This window comes from Gymnoscopelus braueri (genome assembly GCF_963280865.1).
Source record: "Gymnoscopelus braueri genome assembly, chromosome: 10".
NCBI lineage: Eukaryota > Metazoa > Chordata > Actinopteri > Myctophiformes > Myctophidae > Gymnoscopelus > Gymnoscopelus braueri.
Genome location: NC_137611.1, coordinates 32,601,508 through 32,621,501, shown reverse-complemented (window position 1 = coordinate 32,621,501; position 19,994 = coordinate 32,601,508). Strand labels below are relative to the sequence as shown.

Sequence of the window (19,994 nt, the reverse complement as noted above, 5' to 3'; positions counted from 1 at the left end):
CACATGGACATAATATTCAATAATTATGCAATTTTACCCCAAAATATTAAACACATTAAAAATGTAATCATTTGCGGTAACTGGCCAATTTTGAAACATCCAGAGTGTATACATGGGACCACAATGAAAACAAGACCCCAGGACTTATTTGTGTTATCCTTTTAGCCCAAGTGTATTACTGCACCTCCTTGCCGTTGATATTTTTGACTAATAAAAATATTCAATCAAAAAACAAACAGTCAAACCATACAGATGCAGTCAAAGCACATTAGTGTACATTGTTTAATTTCGTCAAGTAAAAAAGACAAAGCAGGAGAGTGTTGGACCAATTTTTTTTATTTATTTATACAACAAATAATAGCCATTCTACTTCAGGGGGATGAAACGGGAAGAATGTGTGGCTCCGATACCGGGGCGACCGTGCTTGACTGGCTTGTAGGTGATGGAGAACTCCCCCAGGTAGTGACCACACATCTCAGGCTGCAGAGGAGACAAAACAATCAGAGAGATGTCAGAGAGAATAATTCAAGACTCCTTCTATGCCACACTGAAGCAGTCTAGTAGTGTACTACCATCACCCAGTGACTCATTACAGGCAGACGTTCAGCTGCGGAATGAATGTAAAAGGCACCAAAACAAACTCACTAAACAGTTTGATGTTCAGCGTCTTTCGTGTTGGTTCTGCTCCTATATCAACTGTAGAACCTTGTGTATACTGGTACATGTAAGCTGTCGGTAAGTCTCTATAAGCAGAACTCTGACCTCTCCATCAATTGTATTACTACAGACTACACTAATCATAAGTAAATGATTGAAGTGGCAAAGTTCTCTTTTTAGCACCCTACAATTGTTATTGTTTTGTGGAAACAAAGAAAGTATATTCAAATCCACAAACCAACTCTGTATGGTGTAGCAAGTAAACAATGGGCAGTGTGTCGATCCTTGATAACATGTAATATCAGTCCTAGTACAAATAAATCAAACGGTGGTGACAAAAATGCAAAAGAAATCAGACAAAATTGAACCAACTACCATATAATGCCTTAGAGCACTTGCCATCTTGTAAGCCATCTTATTAAGTGTTGTACAGGTACGTGCAATCATTAAAAAGGATCACGTAGCCATTTTTTTTACATGAATGATCCATGGAAACTCTAGCATTATACTGCCCAATGCATTGTGTCTTGAGAGCTCACCCTAAGAGGCTCTGGAATAATTCTTCCAGGTAGCCTTTAAAACGCATCTGCTCTCGGCAGGATGACTTATTTTATGTATAAGGAAATTATTTCAATTGGTGAAGTGGCCCTTTAATTACTAATAATTGTATACCAGATGTCAAGACATCTCAATGTAGATGCTGATAAATCAAAACAATTTATCGTCGGCGGACTGTCACTCTTGACAAAGAGTAAAAGTCTTGATGGATGACATCTGCACAACTTCAGAACACGCCTTATTTATTTGGTATTATTATTATTTGGTATGAAGGTTCATCATACCAAATAAGACACCCACCATAATAAGATGTTTCCTGAAAAGGCTCTAAATGAATGCTCCAGTGACCTTTGTTCACAGAAAATATACCATCAGATTTTATTGCAGTTTGATGAACTATATATAGACAAATAAATACAGAACACTTTTAAGTCTAAAATAAGCCAATAACATCAAGGCTTCCAAGTCATGACCAGCACATAAAAATACATAGTGGTGGGGAAAAGTGTTCCTGTCCCTTTAGTCTACAAGTGTCTCACCTTGATTTCAACCTGGTTAAAGGTCTTGCCATTGTACACGCCGACCATGGAGCCAACCATCTCAGGCAGGATGATCATGTCCCTCAGGTGGGTCTTGACCACCTCTGGCTTCTCCATGGGGGGAGCCTCTTTCTTGGCCTTACGCAGGCGCTTCAGGAGAGACTGCTGCTTGCGGCGAAGACCACGGTTTAGCCTCCTCCTCTGGCGGGCACAGTACAGCTGCATCAGCTGCTCACTGGAGAGGAAGATGGGCAAATAGTAGAGCTGAGACTGTGCCACCACACCAGGTGAACATGGATGGAGCCATCAGGCATGAATACTTTATAAACAGTTTGCAAATAGTACAGTGGTACGATTATACAATGGTGCTCAAAGGATAACACAAAAAGCCCTAAGGAATTGTTTCCATCGTGGTTAAATTCATCACCACGTAATATAAAAGTCATCATCAGCACTAGTAGGAATAAAACGTATATGTACAGTTACCAGTGGGGGGGGGTCATTTCTGGTGTTAAGGGATATTTCACTTTCACTTTTGATAACTTTTTTCATTTTTTATCGTATTTAATAAAAAAATATTTTCAGAAATAAATGTTAAAAATAAACGAAAAAAGTAATCGAAAAAACACGGGCCCCTCGCTTATGAGGAGGGCAGGGTGAGTCACCAGAACCAAGGACGGGTGTTTTTGATGAATCTAACATGTTAAAAATGTAGTTTGAAGTTATAATGGGTTTGTATAGGAAGGGGGCATGTCTGATAAAATGAATATCAAATATCTAAATAATGAATCAAGCAACTTAAAAACGGTCTGGAGGGCTCACAAAAGCCAGAGTAGAAGATAGAATGACCCAAAGTTTTTTTGAAAGTGAAATATCCCTTTAAGCTCTACAAATTGCAGACAGGGTTTCTTTTATTGTGGTTTTGGAGGGTAAGGGGTCACACTTTTTGATGTCTGTTGGTAGGGCATCCCACATTTTGGTGGCATAACAGTAGAACGAATTTAACCACATGTTTGTGATGAATCTGGGTTGAACAAGATCAGTGGAGCTCCCTCTAGTGTTCTGTCGATGTATGTCTTTTGGCTACTCATCACTATATGTATGTACACATTATACGTTCACAGAATTTCTTGGGAGTGGCACAGATTCACTTACTAGGACATGTCCAGAAGCTGGTCCAGGTCAACACCTCTGTAGGTGAACTTCCTGAAGGTACGCTTCTTCTTGATCTCGGTATCAGCCTGTGGAAACCACATCCAACAGCATCACTTAACCATGGCATTCATGCTACGTTACAAATGGAAATATGACAATTCTACAATGGCAACCAAGAGGGTTTCACCCACGTAGAGGCCCTCTACTATGGTGTAAATGTATATTATTTAGACAATTTTAAGTACTCAGTGCGGCTACACGACATGGTTAGCCTAGCCACCGGCTTCCATCGGCTAAAAGTTAAACAACAATAAATGGGGATTATCTGCCATTCTGCGCTATAATTCACTAATCGATCGTTTGCAAAAGTGTGGGGCAACTGGACGTTATACATCGGTAACATGTGAGAATCTTTGATAGCTAAGATGAAGATAGATTGCATTATTGGATTTACGAAGGCTTGGAAACATACCATCTTGCCTGAAATTCCGGGGGAAAGAGAACTGCTTGAAATCTCGTCGGGCCTAATATCGCGTGACTACCTAAATCTTCCGGTTTACCACGATCCTTTCCGGTCCCATGATGGTCCCAACTTGTTTGAACAGCAGATGGTGCTATTGTACCAACCATGTTGAATCATATTGTTCAATGGTGCTATATATACTGCTCATATATATATATATATATATATATATATGTATATGTATATGTATATGTATATGTATATGTATATGTATATGTATATGTATATATAATTTTTTTTTGCCTTGTTAGTGTGTGTGAGGGGGTGGATTTATAGATAGATGTATATAAGTTAATGCTCAAATATGTGGGCCCCTCAGCCAATAGTCCCCTCAGCGGCCTATACAGTACAAGGCCTCTCTTATATGGTCGTCTGACTAACAGGACTAGAATCTGATAAGCATTTTCATATGCAAATAAATATTATGGGGGGACACTTGCTAATTCCGCGGGGGAAATTCAACATTGAGCTTCACCCAGCTGAAGGCTGCCCAGATAGTCCATGAGCCAGGGCCCCAAAATTGAGCAATGATTATCGAAAGAGTGGGCAAAACCAAACCTATATTAAATTGTTCATAGGGTCAATACGAGTAAATAAATATATGATAACCTTTCCACAGGAGCAGCTTTTTCATGGTTATCACACATTTTGTTATTTTCCCCATACGTACATGACAGGTGAAAAAATGACAACATTTAAAAAAGAGTTGAATTGAGTCATAATGAAACTTCCTGAGTTGATTACTTACATGAAGACAATGATTGATCGGTTTTTAACGAGGGAATATTCAATATCTGGCTCAATTTTGGGGCTCTGGCTCATGGACTAAATGCCTAATTTGCATATTTAAATATAGAATTTCAGAAAACTTGTAATACGATAAATCATTGTCTTCATGTAAGTAATCAACTCAGGAAGTTTCATTATGATAACTTCTTTTTAAATGTTGTCATTTTTTCACCTGTCATGTACGTATGGGGAAAATAACAAAATGTGTGATAACCATGAAAAAGCTGCTCCTGTGGAAAGGTTATTGCGAACGCGGAAGGAGGCGCGGCGACCAAGTGGAGCATACTATATAGGGTGCGTTCGGAAATTACGCACCGGAGCACACTCGCCTATTAGTTTGTATTGGCCAGTGCGCTCAGTGCTGTATTTTCGAACGCGCCCTTTGTAACCGTGCTCGGGTTGTGTGTGTGTGTGTGTGTGTCGGTGTACAGCCGCGCTCTCATTGGCTCGTGCCCCCATGTGACTCGAAACTCTGTGCTGAAATGCCAGCAGCTGCACTGCCTGTCTGCAGCCGGCAGAGTGCGCCAGAGTGCACTACTACAGTGTGGTTGAAATATAGCAGCCACAGTCAATCTGCGTTCGCTTCCAGCGTTCGTGCGTCTTACTTGTCATATATTTATTTACTCGTATTGACCCTATGAACAATTTAATATAGGTTTGGTTTTGCCCACTCTTTCGATAATGAAATCTTGTCTGGCTCATGGACTAAGATGGTTCTGATGAGCGTTCAGGAGGAGCACTGAAGGGTTGAGTGTCTTGCTCATGGACACCTCAACACACATATAGCCGGGGCTCGAACTAGGGACCTTCTGTTTCACAGGCGGCCTCGCCTCTTTGCCCATTCAAGTCCACAGACCACCAGTTGAAAACCCCTGTGTATAGTTGAATGATTCAACTATACGCAGGGGTTTTCAACTGGTGGTCCGTGAAGATTATGACTGACTATGCATTTAGTAATGTAGGAAAGTGAAGACTAGTTGAGAAACAGTGCACTAAATGACCTGGTGACAGGTGACCTATGATGACATATGTGTCAATGTTGTCAGTTTACTGGGAAGTCAGAGGTCAAGAAATTCCACAGAAAAGGGAGTTAGAATCTCAAGAAGGGAAAGTGTACCAGATTGACTGGTTGAGTCATCAGTATTAGGAAATGTGCCCATAATTGCATGTGTCTGCTCATAAGTTACAATCACTATATCTGTTAACATGAGTTTAATATAGAAGTTTAGTACGGACTTAGGGTAACCGTGGGATAGGAATATAGATCAGTGGTTCTCAACCTTTTTTTTTTTTAACTCTGGACCACTAGCATAATTCAGTTAAATCATGAGTATTGTATCATGCAACAAATTAAATCAAGCCTTCAACAGTCATTATTTAATTTCAAGCTTTTCCCCCCCACACCACACCCATATCCCCTCCCAACACAACAGTGGTCACCAGGTTGATTCTTAGTCAGGTTGGTGGTCCCTGGTGTAAATCCTGTATGATAAAATGTCTATATGTGCTTTATTGATCCACACATGCCTTACAGCTGGAGTAGTGAGAGATAATTGGCTCAGGGGCCTCTGTGAGTCTTAATCCGTCCCTGACCCTAGTCAACAAACAACAGAGTAAATAGGCACATAAGTAAAGTGCAAAGAGAACATTGTAGTGCTTCAAATAAACTAGGATAACAGATACACATCAAACCTAGCATCTGTCTAAACAACCTGCTATCTAAATAACATTCTTGACAGTTGTGTATGGTGACAAGAAGTCACAGTTTGACTGGTATTGTCCCGGTTTCAGGCTGGGTCCCAACAAAATATCTATAAAATACAAAGATGTCCTAGTTTTCATCATTCCCTATCAAATTGTCCCTACCACAATTAAAATAAGGCTAATGATAATATTATAGACCTACTTGTTTTCAGCACTTACATAGACATTTATCATGTTCTGTCCCATCCATTATTACCTAACCATCATCCATTACATTACATTACATTACATTACAGTCATTTAGCAGATGCTTTTATCCAAAGCGACTTACAATAAGTGCATTCAACATAGGTAGGGAACGAAACTACTAATCACCAGAAGTCTTAAGTGCATTTTCTACAAAAACAAGCAACCAAGAGTATACCTAGCGCTAAGGTAAAAGTGCAATATATCAGCTACCTACTTTCTTAAACAGATGAGACAAAATAGCTAAATCAAATGAGCAAGAGCTAAAACAAATAATCGACTAAACAAGATCCAATAAAACCATACAACAATAAAACAAGAGTTCGTAGTAGGCCAGGCAAAGAGGAAGGGTAGTGTTTCCTGAAGAGGTGGGTTTTCAGCCTGCGGCGAAAGATGGGCAGTGACTCTGCTGTCCTGACATCAGTGGGAAGTTCATTCCACCACTGTGGGGCCAGAACAGAAAAAAGTTGTGACCGTGTAGATCGACCAGAAGGACCCTTGAGTGACGAGGCAATCAGTCGCCCCGAGGTGGCAGACCGAAGTGGTCGGGCAGGGGTGTAAGCATCGACCATAGCCCGGCGGTAAGAAGGAGCTGTTCCTTTCACTGCCCTATAGGCTAGCACCAGGGTTTTAAACTGAATGCGAGCCGCTACGGGGAGCCAGTGTAGAGAACGGAGAAGGATAGTTGTGTGGGAGAACTTGGGGCGGTTGAACACCAGACGAGCCGCAGCTTTCTGAACAAGCTCCAGAGGTCTGATGGCAGATGCCGGAGCACCAGCAAGGAGGGAGTTGCAGTAGTCCAGGCGGGAGATGACTAGAGCCTGGATGAGCACCTGGGCTACCTTCTCTGTGAGGAAGGGACGAATCCTCCTGATGTTGTGTTGTGATGTAGGGGGGGAATGAGAGGATCAGCTGGGTGTCATCGGCATAGCAGTGGTAGGAAAAGCCATGGGAGTGGATGACAGCACCAAGAGATGTAGTGTAGAGAGAGAAAAGAAGAGGACCCAGAACCGAGCCTTGGGGAACCCCAGTAGTGAGCCTGTGTGGTTCTGACACAGACCCTCTCAGCATCACCTGGTAGGAGCGACCTGTCAGGTAGGATGCAAACAGGGAGAGTGCAGAGCCTGAGACACCCATCCCCTCGAGGGTGGAGAGGAGGATCTGATGGTTCACTGTGTCGAACGCTGCAGACAGGTCCAGGAGTATCAGGACGGAGGAGAGAGAGTTCGCTCCAGTCACTGAGATAAAATAATTGTCACCCATTCTAATGGAAACACCTTACAAACATGTGAGCACGCTTGAATGTGCGGTTCATTTAAGGGTCCTGGTTTGGGGGTTTGAAAATATGGTCCCCTCAATTTGTGGTTGAGCAAAGAAAACTAAACAACAAAAACATGGGAACAAGTCACAGACATGATGTTACATTTAAAAACACATAACAAGAACTGATGTGGATCAATATAAAGAATATGTTTTCAGCATGGCCATTACATTGTAGGCCAGGGGTCTTCAACGTTTAACTGAGAGAGGGAGGAAGTAGGGACCCCCACTAAATTACATACAATTATATTACATATTATACCCCCCCCCCCCTCTTTTTTCTTTTTTGAGAAAGCTGTCTGTTGACCGAGATTTGAGACTAGCTTGGAAGTATTCCACTGTTTGTTTATTTTAAGTGCCTACAAACAGACATTTAATTTACACAGGACTATCAACAGTGTTGTTTGTTTACGTATCATCTTTGCTAATAATATGTTGGGTTCATGTTAATGTGTATTTTCAGACATTTAAACTAAAATAATATAATAATTAATGATTAAATTAATAAAATCCGATTGCAGCCTCCCGTAGTAATTCTGACGACCCCCTAGGGGTCCCGGACCCCCTGTTGAAGACCCATACTGTAGAATACATTCTCATACTCAATCATCTACTCCTGTATCTGCTGTATATCTACATCTACTCCTGTATCTGACTTGTTTGAGAGCACTCACCGATCCCGTCAGCTTATATTTATTGAGTACACAATCACACAATATATCTTCAGTTATTGGCTTCCGAACTGGGCTACATTACTGCAGTCAACTTCAAGAGGGTGAAGGCCTTGTAACAAATGCTAACCAAATTTATATTATATATATATTTTTAAATCTCTTTTTTCTAATACAAACTTCAAGAGGGTGAAGGCCTTGCGACAAATAATGAAACCTCCCCCTTTTTCTTGCTTTTTCCTTTTCTTTATTATATTTTATTTTTTACAAATGACAACACATCTGATGAAGAAATAGCACATTTATTACAGTTTATTCACCAAAAATAATAATAATAATAATTCAGCTTGAACAAATGTTTCCATTATTTAAAAAAAGGATCCTGAAGGAATAGGACTGTAAGACAGCAGTCCCATATGCAATGTTATTTGTCCTCATATCAACCATCACTTAGGTATGATTTCTTAAAACACAACAAACAGGCAAATGAATTGAGTATTCTGTCTTGGAATGTTGAAAACTTCACTTGAGCATCTATTTTTTTTAATATTCTCTAATCCAAAGAAAACAAGCCTGGCTCCAGTTGGACTGGCTATGCAAACAAAGGAACCCCCCCCCCCCCCCTAAAAAAAAAAGAACGAAAGAAAGAAATTACACAGGAAACAAAAGAGTGAAATGAGTTGAGAGCACGGATAGAAGATGGTGGTGAGACAGTGGCTTGTTCCCACAAACCCATTTTGTTCCCTCGTCTGTCTCAGCAAATAACCAAACAAGTTTATCGTTTATGTCACTGACTTAAATACTGAAAGGATGCAAGCAGTACTGTAACAAATTCACATTATTATTCACATAAACTATCATATACATACCTTTTATCTAGTTTTCACAAGAGTATATAAATACAAGAAAGTGTTTTGATTTTTCAAGAACATTAACCTTTTTTTTATCTGAAAAGTCTCATTTTCATGTCCACGAAAAACAAAACAAAAAAAACCTAGGGACTTTCCTTGATTGACGAGTAATATATGGGACATGGGGAAATACAGAGTGGGACTTTGGCACTTCATAAACTTCCCTGGGCTGGGTACAAAAGCTGCTCACTGCTGAGGCAGATACCGGCTTTAGTGGTTACATTCTAAACACAATAGCCGTTTGAGAACAAATATAAAATAAAATAAGAACCACTGAAATACAATTCATTGTGATATGTGTAACATCTCTCTTGCACAGATGTTGGTAAGAGGGAAATTTGATACAAAAGTATTTGGATATTACCCAGAAAGGTGCAAAATCCTATGAGTAACAACAATACAAAAATAATAAAAAGCCTTCTTCTGTTTGCTGACAGTCTATCACACCTCTATACAACACCTTTCCTCGTCCATTCATTCTAATAATCAGTCCCTTCCGCTACAGCCGGTTCCTCTTCATGGTAACCTTGGTAACCCTCGTCTTGGAAGTCTGGGATGAACTCGCGGGCTCCGCCGTCTCCGTTCTGGTCCTCTGCTTCTTCTGTAGCCTCACCGGCTTTGGGACAGTATTTGGCATCATAGATCTGCCGGCCCAGGCCGAAGTTCTGGCCACTCTGACTGGCTCCCTGGTTGGACCCCATCTGCAGGGACATGGTGCTGTTGTCACATTTGTCTGTGCCCAGCTTCTGGTCGTAGATGGCACGCCTGGTCCCTGGGGCTGTCATTCCAGCCTGGCGGAAAAGGGAAAGAGAGAGCGAGAGATATTTTAGACCCTTTAGTAGCATCTCTCTGGCAAGTCATTGTGATAACCTTAGACATGTGTCCTAACCCAACTTCTGAACAAAAGTCATATCTAGGTCTTGAGATTCTCAGAATGAACACTGATTTGTCACTGCACACAGCACTGGAACTAAATCCAGCTGGGTTCTAGGCCAAAGAGATTGGATGTCAACTCCAGCAGGCTGTTAAAAGACTAAATACGAAACTGATTCATCATAACAGGGCTCAAGAATAAACCATGCTTGGCCATGGTTGTCTGTGCTGAATAAACCACAAGTTTCACTATGTTTATAAAGCGTTTCCTTTGCACTTAGTCTTAAACCATCAAAACCTGGAAAGCATCTGTGTCATTTTAAATTTTAGCTGTATAGCAACATGACTAGAACAGTGGTTTAGAACAGTGGTTCTCAAAAAATAGTAGATATACAAACTCATTTATCTTTTTTTTATACAAATCTTCTCCTCTGGGGATCCCTGGCCAAAACATTTTCAGATGGGGGTCCGTGGCATGTAAAAGTTTGAGAACTACTGCTTTAGAAGGCATTTGTATAGAATCGGCCTCAGGCCTTAATCAGTTAATGCTCTTTAAGTCAAACATGCTTTAACTTGTGTTTGCCTGTTTGTTTGTTAGCAACTTAGCATTGTTAGTATTCCAAATAGAATAGAAAGACCTATTGCCGTCAGCGAAGAATGCTAACAAGCCAATCTAGTAGTAAACCATTGACCATTGACAAACAACTAGTGCATTCCAGTACCTGGCTAGCCCCCTTGTTGGTGCCCATTTGCAGGCTAATGGTGGAGTTGTCCATGGGGGGCAGGATGTGAGCTTTAGGGTCATACAAGTGCCTCCTGGTGCCATAGGCGTTCATACCTGCCTGGCTGGCACATTTGTTGGTCCCCATCTGATGATACAAGAGAGAAGAAGACACATGGATCACTTATAGAATTACAACAATTTAGGCATTTAGCAGATGCTCATATCCAGAGCGACTTACTGTATAAGTGCAAAATCAGAGTAAGTGGAGTAAGCATGAGCCCTAGACGGCAAACAACAAGGTAAATAGTCACATAAGTAGAGTGCAAAGAGAACAATTGAACAATGCCTCAAAGAAACTAGGTAAAGAACAACAAACCTAGTATCTGTCTAACATTCTTAACATTTATAGGTAGCAATAGATAAACAATAGTCCCATTGAACAGTTGTATGCTTCAATCTGCTGTCACACCCAAAGCTACGCCAAATTATATTAAACTGGTAAGACAACCAGTAGCATTGTGCCTTATTCTCACTCTTTACAGCAGCCCTCATATCTGTTTGACATGACTTGATTCATGTGACGGCAACAACAAACCAGACAGGTTTAGGGAATTAGTGAGAACAATGTCCAGGTGTTTTCTATAAGAGTGTGGTATTGTGGTGTGGGAATAGTTTCGCAAGAGCCAATGCACCGGTTTAAGCTGGTGAGCAATGAAAATAGCACGTACAAACTAGAAGTCAAATCAAGCTACTATCAAATCAATCAATATATGTGTGACAAATCACACATTTGTGTACCGGTATATTAAAAAAAAAATCCAAATAAACAAAAAAATCTTACATTATTCACACAATTCAGCCAGTTTTAATTTGAAATGTTAGTGTACCTGCAGTCCGATGACACACTGTCCAGCCCTCATCTTCTCCTCATCGAATAACCTCTCCTGCTTCTCAGCATACTTCACACCAATATCTACACGGGAATGGCAGCCTTTAGTCTTAGCCTGAGGGGGGAGAATGTAGTGTGTAAAGTTGTTTTGCCGGTTATCCAGTAACATGGTCAGTTACCTTATTAGGTTATGCTTTTTATGGTGCATTACAATCAACTTAATATACTATAGTGTGCAGTTAAATATTTCAATATACCCTATTGTTAGTAAGAAATATAGTAAACACATTTTCTATGCAGCATTCATGTTTGATACAACATCCAGTTTAAGTTCAACCAAAACCAGGACAAAGTATGGTGAAAAATAAATGTAAAAATCAAAATGAGTCTGTGGCCATGTCTTTAAATTGGACTCAAACTCATTGACTGAGTGTGTTCAGATGCAAGACAAGTCACATGCATCATCATGCAAACATACACAACTCCTTTATACTGCAAGTTAAGCGATATTAATACAGCCCTAGCCCCATCTGTGACCTCCCCCTCTGCTGTAGATCGGCTGTAGATCGGCTGTAGATCGGCGAAACAGTCAAAATGATTAAAAAGGTTGTTTCATCCCATTGATTAATTTTCCCAAATAGTCGGAACTACATACATCTGTAAGATACCGGGACAACCTTTTTTGATACGATGATCAGAAATACACGTACACAAGCCGGATCTTTGCTTCATGTGACCGAGTCCCGGCGCTATAGCAGAGGGGGAGGTCAGAGAAGGGTCTAACACAGCCCCTGCTTCATCTATACTGCATACACTGCAGAAAAAACACTTTTAATTAACCCTATTTTGGGCTTGTGATAACAGGCAAAAACGTTTTTATTTTTTTATTTCAAAACTAGCCAAAGTAGTGGCTCTGCAAGCTCACAACATGTATTGTCACAATGTGACGCACTGTGAGCTTTAGATCGGCTGTTTTCAAAATTCGTCATACAACAAAGTATATAGGGCTTCAGTGGTTAAAGCAAATCTGAAACTGCTATGAATCTGAGTCTCACCTTGCCAGCAAGCGCGAGCAGCGTGGTCTGGACCTGTGTCATATTCCCGCTCTCAAAGATGTCATTGGCCTCAAAGATATCGTTAGCCCTCAGGCCGTACGCTGTGATGGCTTTGATGAAGTTGGTCAAGTTTTCCAACTGAAAACACACAAGATCTCAGGATTAACAATAGCATATGTGCAGGATTTACAGGATTTGGAGCAACAAGATTCAGCTTCTGTTAGGTCATTTCCAGACCAAAAGCTGAAAGCTGTATTTCCTAGATACACAATGCAATTATAAGCATGTTGTGTGTGTACGTGCGTGCGTGCGTGTGTGTGTGTGCTTGCGTGTAGAATTCAACAAGTCTTAAAATTAGCAGAGCCCACTGCCCCACAGATATAGTGGTCTGGCTGATGTATCCATAATTTGACTTTAGTTTTTCAAACCACTTTCAACTTAGTGTCCCTATTTTGGGCATATCATTATAGGTGAAAGTTGAAAGCATGTTGAAAACAAATCTGTTGGGTAACCGTGCATATGTCGGTGTTTAACTAAATGCAATATTAAGTGTTTAATAAATGTTAATGGTCTGCTAAAGGAAACACATTGTAATTAGGAATGCAGTGAATGAGAGCAACAATCACCCATGCTTTGAACAAACTTACTTGATGCCAGTTCATGGATGACTGGTTGACCTTTTTCACAGAGCCTGGATGAAGTTTGTTGATCAGGCTTTGGGAAAGAAAGAGAGAAATAGAGAGCGAGAGAAAGAAAGATAAAGAAAGACAGACAGACAGACAGAAAGAAAGATTATTTATCATTTTAATGCAGCAAATGGGAGCAGATTTGCAGGCTACTTTAGTCATACCATAACTCTTCAAACAGAGATGAGACATGCTGAGTAGACATTACACACTGCGTGGGAGTGTGACATGTGATGCCCTAAGAACATTACTTACTCGCACAGTATGACACCATTCTTCAGGCCTTTCTGGAAGTCAGGTCCGATGGTACATCCAGTCACATCTTCAATCCAGACCCTCAGCTCCTCCTCCTTCTGGAGGTCATACTTCTGAGCAATCTGATTGGACAGAGAGGTCAATGGTCAAATGCGTTTCACAATCAGACATAATTAAAACATGTTTGTCCCCATATTCATGTTTTTATGTATTAGGGACATGACTTGTTTGGGTACACAATATGCACAATACACATACATACACAGACAAAAGCCTAATTAAAGGGCTGCATACATACACATAACAAGAGTTATATGGATATTTATATAGTTAGATTTATATACACATTGAAATGCAACCCAAACTATATAAAAAGAGATGACTAGACAAATATTTCACATAAAGCAATACATTGTGCCCAATGCCCATGACAACTAAATTATGTTTATGCTATCCACAGACCTATAGTATGTAGTGTCAATGTCAATACTAGCAGTCATATTTTTTATTGTGACTGGTTTCATGGCCACTCCTAAATTTCACACTTGGTCCAAATGGGATGTATTATGTCTCAGTGGTATTTTCCTTTAAAAAAATGTTCTACCTTCATGGGGTGACATTGACATGGTGTGACCTAAAGCACGCACATGCACACACACGCACACACATACATCCTGTTGAGTAAACTACTTCATTCTCTCCTGAAGCACAGGAAAGGGGTGGGTTCAGTTTTATGTGATTTAACACACACTGACTCTCCTGTGAGGCTTGTTATTACCTTCAGGAGCAATGCTCCGATTTAGAAACTTTACAATCAATTACACATGTGTGAAAGGCACATTAAAGTTGGCCTCGAAAGGAACTGCTCAACAAGTAAACTGTGTGCATACAATGATGGATAGGCCTGTTTGCAGCAGGAAAGCATTGCTGAACCATGTGTAAAAATATATATATAAATAAATAAATACAAATCACTCTATAAAACTTAAGCAGCTGGCCTGCTGAGGTATTGTGCTCCTTTGAAGAGTGAAATACAGGCAGAAACATTTAAGAAAAGTTGAGTGAACGCAAACCAAGAGGCAATGTGCCACTAACCAAACCACAGAGTAACATACTATATACATCGGCCTGCTAGATGTCGCTTGTAGTCAAATGACAGTGGATTGTACTTCTAAGGAATGTCTGTCTGTCCTCTAATTACATTTGCTTCATACAGTTATCCACATGTTAAAATAACACTGGCTCTAGTCTATAGTTTAATTGCCCATACGGCGTTTTAGAGATGTAATTTAGAGAGACAAGCTGAACTCAAGGAATTTGGCCTCAAGGAATTTGTCTTGTGGTGCTTGAATAAAAGAGCTCAAGATTTTTGCCAACTACAGCTAGGGTAGTTTGAATTACTTATAGATTTCCCAAACTATGGGTTGGGAGTTATAAATTATTTCAAAAGAAAGAATTTCAAAAGAAATTCCATTAAAAAAATTTAATTAATAAGAGTAGTGAAAATAGCCGATCTACAATCTCACAACGTGTCGCATCGCTGTGCGCTTGTAGATCGGCTTTTTACAATAGTTTGGGTCCCAGGGAGACATCAAAGTTCTCTTTTGGGTCTCGAGCTAAAAAGTTTGGAAACCACTGATATAGAGGACTGTGACTGTGTAGAATGCTGTCAGCTATTTGCTGCGTCCTCGAGCCTTAAGCCGAGAGGAAGGAAAAGTGCTAATCCTTGAATGCCTCACATTTCACAGAGGAGGCTACGTCACCAGTGGCAGGAAATACCAGTCAGCTCAACATCTCCATAACTCGCACCTCAAGGAGGACACAATGCTAAGACTGAGTAAATCAACATCCATTCTTTACCATCCAGCACACTTTGTTCTGTGGACCTGCAGAGATGTGGGGAGGGGACAGGACCCTCTCTCTCTCTCTCTCTCTCTGCCATACATGGCAGAGGAATGCAAATGGCACTATAAATCAGATGATGGTGGGCTAAAGGCACCTTAGTATGTATGTGTCAGAAGAGAGTAGACTCACTGACTTAAATGCATAGGCTCTGCAGTCAGTTCAGCAGTCAGTACAACGCTTATTGTTACATGACACTGTAATAGGGCCTCTGCCAGATTGCCAACAACTACTGTACTTCCTTCTCTGTTTGCACCTGATGTTGCACCCATTGGTTATCATACAAGGGACAGGACAATTTGTGACTGACATGTATTAAACACTATGGCTTTGATACCTACCTATTGGGCTATGATGGTGGTAGGAATTTCAGCTCACTCAATTTGTTATTATTACACATGATCAAAACAATTAAAAGACACACACACACACACACACACACACACGCACACACACGCACACACGCACACACACACGCACACACACACACGCACACACGCACACACACACACACACACACACACACACACACACACACACACACACACACACACATATATACATACACTCTAAAAAAACTTTAATGCTACAACTTTCTTACAGAACACAATCTGAAAGTCCCTATTTTGTAGAGTATTTTTTTGAAAGAGCACCATCTCCAGTATCAACAGTGGAATTTTAAGTGGACACATACGGATGCGCCCAAATATCTGCGGGCAGGTTCAAATAAACAAGGTGTTTATGACTATACCGAGGCAGGCTGCTGTATAAATGTTGCACATTCCCAACTAATTGTGCCATTCCGGAGACCCAAAATGTATGGGAGTGGATTTGTTCTTCGAGGAGACACTCACTGAAAACTGAGTTTGCCACCTTTCTACAAAGATCTAACATGACTTGAGCAGAGAAAGGCCGCTTTAGCACAGACAGACGAGAGCAATGGACTGGAACAGGGGTCTTCAACAGGGGGTCCAGGACCCCTAGGAGGTCCTCAGAGTTACTACAGGGGGGCCACCAAATCTTTGTGTGATATGAACTTTGTTTTTTTTACCTTAACCATTTGAAACCAAAAGCATCCTTTTTCTGAGGGGAACATTGACTGAAAATAGCAGAACTACAGTAGCAAGCTCACAAGTTGTGAGTCACAACGGTTTGGTGTAGAGGGAAAAAAACAGTACAAGTTTTTCAAGTATTGAGGGTTCAGTGGTTAACTGTTGAAAATACACATTAACACGAATCCAACACAACGCTACACAAGTCTATGGATCTATGAAATCAATGAAAAAGTTTAATTTGATCAAATATGTAGTGGGGGTCCCTGCTTCATCTCTCTCTCTCAGCTAAGGGGTCCTTGGCCTGAAAAACGTTGCAGACCCCTGGACTAGAACAAGGCCATAAGGAGACTAGGGGAACCTCGGACAAAGGATGGATGGCATCTAGCTGTGGTCCACAGCGTTAAAAGGAGGAGAAGTCCTTCTAACGCTATGGACCAGAGCTAGATGACATCCACCCACCCGGGACTAATAGGTGAATTACATTAGGTCCTAATGCGGATCACAACGCCGGGCAACGAGCTCGGGAAAACAGAACAACAAAAGGGAGAACATTTTTGCCACAGCGACACGTTCTTTGCCGAAAGGACAACGCCCATGGACAACTTTTTTTTTTTTTAAAGTAAGTGTCTAGCAGCACTTAAACCATGCCTTTCTTTCAAGACAAAAATTACAAGTAGCCTATGATGCTCCATAAGTGGGAAAACAAGTTCAATGTACCATGGCAAACTTAATCAATAAAAACAAAAACATTTTATGTAACTGCAGTCAACACTCGTTTTTTATACCTGTGATTGGAAAATCGTATACCTTTAAATATCAACACTTAAACTACGTGTTGTGGTAAAGCATTATTATTACATATTACAACTGCAGGAGTATTATCATTTCACCTACCTTGTTTTTGACTTCCGCAGAAAACCCATAGGCAGGACCTCTGTTAAAACCAGAACCAGCCATTGTAGAAGATAACTTGTCGACTTTCAGATACTTTACGTGTAATAAATGGACCCGCTTTAGGAACAGAAATACTGCGCGAAACTACGTCGTTTTGGTTTCTCTTCCAATGAAAGCCAGGAGTTGAACTAAATACTTCCTCTCTGTCCCGCGGCCCACCAATCAGAACGCTCCCACGCTGCAACGAAGCGTTCATCGATTCGAGGCTCCACCAGTGTTGCCATGTCGGCTTATTATAAGCGAGTTTGGGCTTTTTAAAATAATAGTAATATTGCCAAAACACTGGTGCCAGGGAGCATTTGTGTTGTTGGAATGTTTTTAAAATATTCCTATTATACCACATTTTATTGCAAGAGTTTTTGAAAATAGCAGATCTACAAGCTCACAACGCGTCGCTATCGCTTCTTTTGGGCTTATTTTCATAAACCTGCTTATTTCTCTCACAAAATATGGCAACGCTGAGCTCCACCTTTCCCTTTTTCTCCCCGAGGTCGTGATTGATATCAAAAACTCCTTATATGGAATGAAACTCCCCAAATTCCTGAATGGGGGGAGTGCCCCTACAGTCCCACCCTGCATGCAAGACATGCAGTAGCCTCGGAAACCCAGGCTTTTTTTTTTGTTAGCCTTTCTTGAGTCACTGTCGGGGGGGGGGGGGGGGGGAGAAGAAAAAAAACATGCTAGAACTACTAAAAGTTCGAGAAGCTACCATGACGTAATGATAGACCTGTAGAGCCTGGTTTTTAGAATGGATGACACGCACGCGCGCGCACACACACACACACACGCACACGCACACGCACACACGCACACGCACACGCACACACACACACACACACACACACACACACACACACACACACACACACACACACACACACACCACTCATTCCAAGGTTTTTTGTACTGCTTTGGAATGATGAGAATGTCTAGTGCACTGAATTAGATTATGAGACCATGGTTGAAAGCTTAATGGATCATCTTGCATTCAGCTACTTCTGAGTCCAGCATGGCAAAGCAGGGGCTTTATCTGATAATGGGAAACGGCTGGACAGTTGCCAGACAGTATATTTAATACCTTTCCTAAAACCACAGCTTTGGTCACCATATACACTGCAATATTATTAGTATATTCTGAGTAAAATTATTCATTCTACTTTCTCCTTACTCATTTTGAATAAGTATACTCCAAGCTATTTTTGGAAATGCAATAATTAGGCCTACATAGTAGCCAGTTATGCTTTTTTGATACATTCAAATGGATTCGCACTTTCACAGCCGACAGCCACAGTGACTGTATAAATTGCAACGGTTAATCAGAGTAGCCTATAATATATATAATCTATATATAAAGAATGGAATCAAAGGTGATCAAAAAAGTAAATAAAAAAACAAGATTTTTGGGCAGAATTTCCTCTTTTGTCAACAAGTGCTCTCAGGACTCTTGCCCGGAGCCCTCATTCAATGCCACTTTAACTATGCTTGCACCTCTTAGTTCTCCAAGATTCAGACCTCCCAAAACAAACTGATTTGACAACTTCTCGGCCTGGACTCTCCTATTTCCAACACGTTTTTTTTGTTTAGGATGACTCAGGGTAGAAGACAGGATTAAGCAATTAAAAATGGGATTGGCTTTCTAGATAGTCAAAGGGGCTCTGCCCTCAATACCCCCATATCTGACTAACTACCTAAATAAAGTGAGCGATACCCACAGCCACAATACTAGAGGGAACGGCAACAGCGACCTGGTACCACCCACCTATTCAAACATGGGTACATTCTTGGAATGTAAGTGTGGAATGACCTGACACCATCCCTTAAAAAATGTGGATCACTGGCTTCCTTCAAAACAGGCCTGAAAATCCATCTTTCAGGAGGCGATAGGGGGAGGTAAACTCACCTCTCCCATAGAAAGATGATGGCATACACTATCTACATTCACCCTTTTTTCCTACTCTGTACATATAGTGTTTTATATTTGTTGATATTGTATTTTGGTGTTATTTTTGGGCGGTGAAACCAGGGACATAAATTGCACCCCCCCAACCCTGCGCTGTGATTGGCCACCAGTGTACCCCCCTAACCCTGCACCGTGATTGGCCAATCACAGTCTATTCAGGACTGTGATTGGCTAGTGAAACATGACACATGTGCATAGCCCTATAAATAGGACTATGCACTTAAAAAAAACACATTTATGTTTTTTTTTAAGTTAGGGGTGTACAATGGTTGGTCCACAATATTACTTTTCTTTAAGTGAACTTCCATCACTGTGATGACCACTGTGACCACACCGCCCACTTCACACTGGGTGTGATTTTTTATGCTATGTTGATGAATTGAATACACAGGACCACAATGGAAACAAGTCCCCAGGACGTTTTTGTTATACTTATAGCCTAAATGTGTGACTGTGCCTCGTGCTGTTTTCATTTCTGTCTAATAAAGTATTCAATCAATCAATCTTCAAAAGCAACTTTTGAACTTTTAGGGACAGACATAATCGTCTTATATGGGCCTATAACATG

At 40.8% G+C, this 19,994-nt stretch overlaps 2 protein-coding genes across 2 annotated transcripts; both read right to left on the bottom strand.

Annotated features, from left to right (window-relative positions):
- Nucleotides 1–318: 318 nt before the first annotated feature.
- On the bottom strand, nt 319–3,438 carry rps15 (ribosomal protein S15). Its single transcript, XM_080439073.1, has 4 exons — nt 3,382–3,438; nt 2,910–2,995; nt 1,755–1,989; nt 319–480 (listed from the first exon to the last, which is right to left on the bottom strand). Exons 1-4 carry the CDS (start codon nt 3,382–3,384, stop codon nt 367–369), a joined length of 438 nt encoding a protein of 145 aa, XP_080295199.1. The 5' UTR covers nt 3,385–3,438; the 3' UTR covers nt 319–366.
- A 5,010-nt stretch (nt 3,439–8,448) lies between these two features.
- On the bottom strand, nt 8,449–17,588 carry cnn2 (calponin 2). Its single transcript, XM_080439071.1, has 7 exons — nt 17,407–17,588; nt 13,556–13,677; nt 13,262–13,328; nt 12,615–12,752; nt 11,558–11,674; nt 10,669–10,815; nt 8,449–9,864 (listed from the first exon to the last, which is right to left on the bottom strand). The coding sequence occupies exons 1-7, from the start codon at nt 17,467–17,469 to the stop codon at nt 9,553–9,555; spliced, it is 966 nt and encodes a 321-aa protein (XP_080295197.1). The 5' UTR covers nt 17,470–17,588; the 3' UTR covers nt 8,449–9,552.
- Between the last annotated feature and the right edge of the window lie 2,406 nt (nt 17,589–19,994).

Excerpts from the sequence above, each read along its gene's own strand:
- cnn2 (XM_080439071.1), bottom strand. The coding sequence starts at position 17,469 with ATGGCTGGTTCTGGTTTTAACAGAGGTCCTGCCTATGGGTTTTCTGCG. Across the intron at positions 12,753-13,261 it reads CATCCATGAACTGGCATCAA|TTGGAAAACTTGACCAACTT; the intron begins GTAAGTTTGTTC and ends GTGTGTTTTCAG. Across the intron at positions 9,865-10,668 it reads CCAACAAGGGGGCTAGCCAG|GCTGGAATGACAGCCCCAGG; the intron begins GTACTGGAATGC and ends CTTTTCCGCCAG.
- rps15 (XM_080439073.1), bottom strand. Across the intron at positions 1,990-2,909 it reads CAGCTTCTGGACATGTCCTA|TGAGCAGCTGATGCAGCTGT; the intron begins GTAAGTGAATCT and ends CTTCCTCTCCAG. Across the intron at positions 481-1,754 it reads TTAACCAGGTTGAAATCAAG|CCTGAGATGTGTGGTCACTA; the intron begins GTGAGACACTTG and ends TCTCCTCTGCAG.